At 49.2% G+C, this 5,946-nt stretch overlaps 1 protein-coding gene across 1 annotated transcript; it reads right to left on the bottom strand.

Moving 5' to 3' along the window:
• Positions 1–327: 327 nt before the first annotated feature.
• Positions 328–2,653, bottom strand: LOC119347122 (disease resistance protein Pik-2-like). The gene is made up of 3 exons (XM_037616072.1): positions 1,326–2,653; positions 609–1,232; positions 328–494 (listed from the first exon to the last, which is right to left on the bottom strand). Exons 1-2 carry the CDS (start codon positions 2,607–2,609, stop codon positions 624–626), a joined length of 1,893 nt encoding a protein of 630 aa, XP_037471969.1. The 5' UTR covers positions 2,610–2,653; the 3' UTR covers positions 328–494; positions 609–623.
• Between the last annotated feature and the right edge of the window lie 3,293 nt (positions 2,654–5,946).

The following is a 5,946-nucleotide window of genomic DNA, read 5'->3' on the forward strand; positions in this document are numbered from 1 at the left end:
TGAACGAAATAAACATGATAGCTTCACCCATCCATCATATTTCTGACTGAATCCCACATACAATGAGAATCAATAACTCCACGGTCCACGAGATGGTTAACTGGAACTTTCGGAGCCGTAATAACAAATGATAAATAAAATTCCACCAGGACAAGGCAAGGTCATACAGTCTTTAAGCTCTAAAATTACCATGTTCCACAGTAGCCAAAAGTTAGAGGTTCCAAATAATCACTCGAAAGTCTAAAACAAAGAGGTTCCCTCACAAGTCGTGCATAACATTCCATCAAGGAGAAAAAAAAGGAGCTAATATTGTAAGGAGTGAAATAAACAAAAAAGAGCATGTAGGCGCCACCGGGGCGCCGGAAGGAACTCACAAAAACTAATATATGTACACGCATCGGCTCGAGGGAGAGTGTAGACCCCAAGTTCCAGCACACCCGTCATCAACTATTGGTTCTTGCAGCACCTCCAGCCTCCAGGGTTCATGCCTACAGCTGCATGCTGTTTCGTGAGCAAAGATGGGTCGATTTCTTGTGATCACACGTGTGGCATCATATTTTTCATAAAACAACAAAGAAACAAATGCCAGCCAGATTTTAGAAATGTACCTGCCAGCAAGATGCTTAGGCAGCTTCCGGCCGTAGTTGATCTTCCGTGGGTTGAGCTTCCGTAGATTGATCTTCCATGGGTTGAGCTTCCGTAGGTTGATCTTCCGTAGATTGACCTTCTAAGGTGACTCTTGGATGATTTTTGTGTTCCCTGGCCACAGCCATTACTTTGTTCACCAGAGATTGAACAATTGAGCCGAAGAACTCAACCTCTTTTAGTTTCAAAAGGTTTTCAATGCCTGAAATGCCTCTGCTGGGAACCCTCACTATTGACAATGTGAGCCTCTCAAGATTAGTTGCGCCCCCGCAAAAGCTGATCTCCTCGGAGAAATTTGACGGATTATCGAGGACCAGTTGCTTCAGCCGTGGAAATCGATCCTTTCCAAAGCATAGTCGAGTTTCTGTGGATTCTATTCCCGATGCATATATCTTGAATGAAAGAAGATTGGGAAGCTTCCCTAGGACCTTTATCAACTCAGCGCCGAAGCAAGTCTCTCGAATTGACACACTGGCCAAGTCACTGAGCAATGAAAACCACCGAGGCAGCGTACCTGGTCGCCCGCACAAGTGTAGGCTTTGAAGAAAGAGAGGTGGGGATGTTAGGTCTACTAAAAAATTTAGTGGCTCGCCCCTGTCACTGGGTGTGGAATCGACAGGTGGGGATGTTTGGCCTGCTAAAACATCTGGTGGCTGGCCTCCGTCATTGGCTCTGGTAACAACAGGTGGTGATCTCAAACGCTGAAATGACAGGTATCGAAGGGAGCTGCTCATCTTTTTCAAAGACTCAACAAAGGGTCCCCAGCTACTTGTATCCTCGTCTTCCTCATGGCTGACCACGTCAAGCCTGGTTAACTGAGACAAGCCCCCCAGCTCATCCATTGAACGGAAGCTTTTGTTGATATCTATGGTAGAAATCCTCTGCAGGGCACACATATTCCGTAATCCATGTGGTAGCTTCACTCCAGTTAAGAGATGCTTAACACTTCGTGTCCTTGTATAGTACTGATAACTGCCTGTCATTAGGTGCTTCAGATTTTGGAGCTTAGTGATGCCTCTGGGAAATTCAGCCACAGATGTTCCCCTTACATCCAATGTCACCAATTGTTTCAGTTTCCCTACTGCATTTGGAACTTCGGATATGGATGTGCTTCTAAGACTCAGGTAGCTCAGCAGAGACAGTTTGCAAATGTCCTTCAAATCTTGATTGCTTAACCATAGACATCCTTCGAGGTCTAGAACCCTTAAAAGAGTCAAGCCTGAAAAAGTGATGGCTGCTGGTTTTTGAGTGCTGCCAATAATTGTCAAAGAACGGGTATGGGTCAAGTATTGACTGGTGAAGCCTTTATTCTCCCTGGTGCCACCGGGATGGATGGAGAGCCGCCGGATCTTGTCATGGCCAGCTGTAGTGTTGTCTTCCGAACTCCCTAGGAACGACATGAAGTTTTCTTGGACTGATTTGGAGGTTATAACTTCCAGCATAATGTCATGAATCTTGCAGCTCTTGACCTCGCCGGTGTCTGAAATCACTCCAGGGGTGACCAGGCTTCTACTGATGAACTCGTCGAAATAATTCTGACCAATCTGTTCCAAACTCAGCCCACGCATGGCAGCGATGAAACCTTCGGCTGCCCATCGCCTAATCAGAGGCCCTCTTTTGATCTCATAATCCTCGGGGAAAGCGCACAGGTACAAGAAGCATGCTTTCAAATTGTAGGGCAGATCATTGTAGCTAAGGGTAAATATCCGGCCCATTGCCTCTAAAGTGGGGTTTGTCTCTAGTTCAGGACCCAGCCTACGACATACCTTTTGCCAATCTGCGGGTATCTTGTTTTCCCTCTGAGCAAGCATACGACCTATGCTTACTATGGCTAGAGGCAAACCGTTGCACTTTTCTAATATAGCTGTGGAGACTTCCTCCAGTCCGGGCGGACATTCGTCGTCGGACTGAAACATTGTCCTGAAGAACAGCTGCTGTGAATCTTCCAGCTTCAAGTGCTTCATCTCATAGATATGGTTATGGGTGGAGCAGTTTCTTGCAACATGGTAACTGCGTGTAGTAACTATGATTCTGCGTTGGTTTTCATTCTCGGGAAAATACTTATTCAGATCCTCCCATGCTGCTGGCGTCCACACATCATCAAGAACGATTAAGTACCTAAAAATAAAACAGAAAATAGTAAGCTAACAAAACCATGGGGTACAGCCTCCTTCTCGAAAAAGGAAAAAAAATAGCTACTATCATAAACCCTTATCACACTCTGTTTTGCTATATTCTTACAAACAATCAAGTGCACTGGCAGTTCTATTAGTGCATGAAACCCCTAATGCCTTGCTAAAATATCATAAAATAATTATTTTTATAACATGTCAAATCAGAATTCCACTATGGATAGTACCAGCAGAGTATTTGTGGCCAGATTTGTCTTATACCAATATTCTACACGTGGATTCACTGTTAACCGGCATACACGTTCCTATAATACAATCCGTGCATATGCTCCCATAGAATTGAAATTGGCATATCGGTGGGGGAGAAAAGAAACGTACATGCCCCATGTGAAACGTTGCACATATGAAGAGTAAGATACAATGATATACATCTAAAAAAAGATCCCTGATCCAACTCCTCCCTCACTCCCTCCTGATCCGATCTTGGGCTTCGGCTGCCGCCGCCCCTCTCCTCACCACCGCCGGAGCGTCGCGTGGCAAAGCCCAGGCGGCAGATGATGGTGGGGGCAGAGCCTTCCTTCGCAGTGGCTCCGGGACATGGTCGCGATGGAGATCCGTGCGGGTCTCCTGCTTCGACGTGTGTCTCGTCCGACATCGGTGACGCAACGAGGAGTATTCTTCCGCCATCGGCAGCTCATCCAGGCAGGGCGACCATTCCTGGCGGTGACTCTGCTGCGGCTCCTGTCATGGGCAGTTTCCCGCCGGCAGGGACGTCACCACGGGGCATGCTGGATGACGGCAGAGGAGGATCTGGGGGACCAGCCAGCGATGGGCGCGAGTTTGCTAGTGAAAGCTTGGTCCGGCCTCTATTGGAACCACCGGTGGTGACGCCTGTGGGCATCATTACATCATTGGAGGCATCGTGGGGAGATTCATGCTCCCTGTATGCCTTGTGGGAAACCCCATATTCGGATCCCGGATCGGATGATGGCGAGGTTCCTGCATCGTCACCCCCATGGGGGCATCCTCATTGGGGTTGTACATCGACTGGAGGGGCAAGTGTTTGGCTTCGGTGGCTGAAGCCAGGTATCCGCATGCTTCTCGTGCGGTGGCCAAGGTGAAACGGTGTACCATCTATAGTATCGACGACGGCGAGTCTTCGTGGCAAGGTGCAGCGGGATCTCAGTTCTGGATACCATTTGAAGGTCAAGCATAGGACGGTGGTGCTATCTGGTGTCGTGGTGGCATCGACATCAGAAGGGTCTGGCAAGGTCAATACATTGATTACTCCTGAAGATGGGATGGCGGAAGATGGCGGCGACAAATCCTACAACATGCGCATGCCGTGCATGCTGAGAGTCTGCTAGACCTGTTGGTGTTCCGGGCTAGTCAGCGGGCAGTTTGGTGAAGCCACCGGGTCATTGTGTGTATTGACGCGATGTTAGGACACATCATCAACCTTGTTGGTTGGGCAATAGTTTTCGTCAGGAACGTGGCTTTGGGTTGATTCATGTATTTATTTTGTAAGACCTTGTTGAATAATGTAATAAAGATGGCTATGTGCATTGCTAGATGCAGAGCCCAGTGGTTATCCTCCTTATAAAAAAACATCTAAAAAAATTATACAATTTTTTAGGGACAGACAAATGCTTTGTAGTCCCCACCCCCGTGCGGCTCCCGCAAGCGATTGGGAAGGTAACCTTGGCTGCCGGTGGATCCAACCCCTCTCCTCGCCGTGCCCGGCATTGCCGGTGGTGGGGAGGACTCTCCTCCGTGCTTGTCGGGAGTAGGGCGCCTCCTCCGAGCGGCGATTCAGCGCTTGTGGCAGGCGACAGAGGCTCTTGCCTCATAGTGCCTGCATATTTAGGCGGCCTGGATGGCAACAGTGCGTGTTGGGTAGCGAGGTGGCGGTGGGAGATCTGACACGCTGCATGTCCCCGCGGCGAGGACTGGGGGGCCGAGGCTTTGCGTCCCTTGGGCGTCTGGCGTGGCTGGTAATGCCGGTGGATTCCGGTTGCCCTTCTCACGGGCATGGAAGGGGGGCAGGGGCTGGTCTATGGGTGGTGGGTGTGGTGTTGGCGGGCGGTGGTCGGTGTTGATGTGGGGAGCCGATGGGGCGGGGGCTGCTGCTAGTTTGGCTGCTCGGCTGATGGAGTTGCCAAATGCCATGTGCAACCCCCTCTTGATGGGTCAGCGCCCACCTCGACCGAATGCGTTTGTCGGCAGTGGGCTGGCGTCGCGGACTGGCCGCTGGACAAGAGTTTGACATGGTCCTCCTGCCCGGGGTTGGTTGCTCCTCGCGCGAGATCCGGCGTGTTCTCGCCTTGGAGTCGAGCTTCTCGGCTCTAGCTCTTCGCCGGTCAAGCCAAGGTGGGAGTTTATGGTTCAGTTGGGCATGTTGTAGTGTCAATGAAGGCCTGTGATGTGGTGGACGGGTCAATGTTGTGCCGACAGTTGGACCGGTGCCTCATACTGCCTAACCGCTTGTATGTGCCCTCGAAGTTCTTTACAAAGACCCGCTATAGATATCTCCAATTTTAGATACAATCAGTTGGTAGGACATTGAGCGAAGCCCTAGCTAACCCCTACAACCTACCTTTATAGGAGGTAGGATACCAGGACGTCACGCCCCTTGGGACACCATTTCTCAACTTTATCTGATCATTCAAGACGTCAACATGGCACCCCACATCAGCGACGCCCTGTTTCCCTGACCCAATGGCCTACCTGATGGCGTTAGGCTAGTCATAGCGGGGAGTATCTTATACTAGTGTCATGCATGTGACACTAGCCTATATAAGTATTTTCATAGTGCAAAGTATGATAGTAGCAGTATCATTAATGCCTTCATTCATTAACTTGTAAAATCAGTTTCTCTTGATGACCTTTATGTGATGATAACATAATATGTTACCACCACCATCTTTTTTCTCATTAATACTATGCCATGGCACTAATATGCCTCGTTGCCTTTGCATGAGTATGCATATTACCACGTACGTTACTCTCACTATGACTAGTCTTAGGAATGTTTGGCATTGAGAACCAAAGCGAACCCAATAGAGGCACACATTCTTCTCTGCACACTCAACCAAAGAGGTGGGGGATTTTTTTTTTAGAAAAGGAGGACGACCCCCGGCCTCTGCATCTGGACGATGCATACGGTCAT

Source organism: Triticum dicoccoides, unplaced genomic scaffold (assembly GCF_002162155.2).
Source record: "Triticum dicoccoides isolate Atlit2015 ecotype Zavitan unplaced genomic scaffold, WEW_v2.0 scaffold59314, whole genome shotgun sequence".
In the NCBI taxonomy this organism is placed as follows: domain Eukaryota; kingdom Viridiplantae; phylum Streptophyta; class Magnoliopsida; order Poales; family Poaceae; genus Triticum; species Triticum dicoccoides.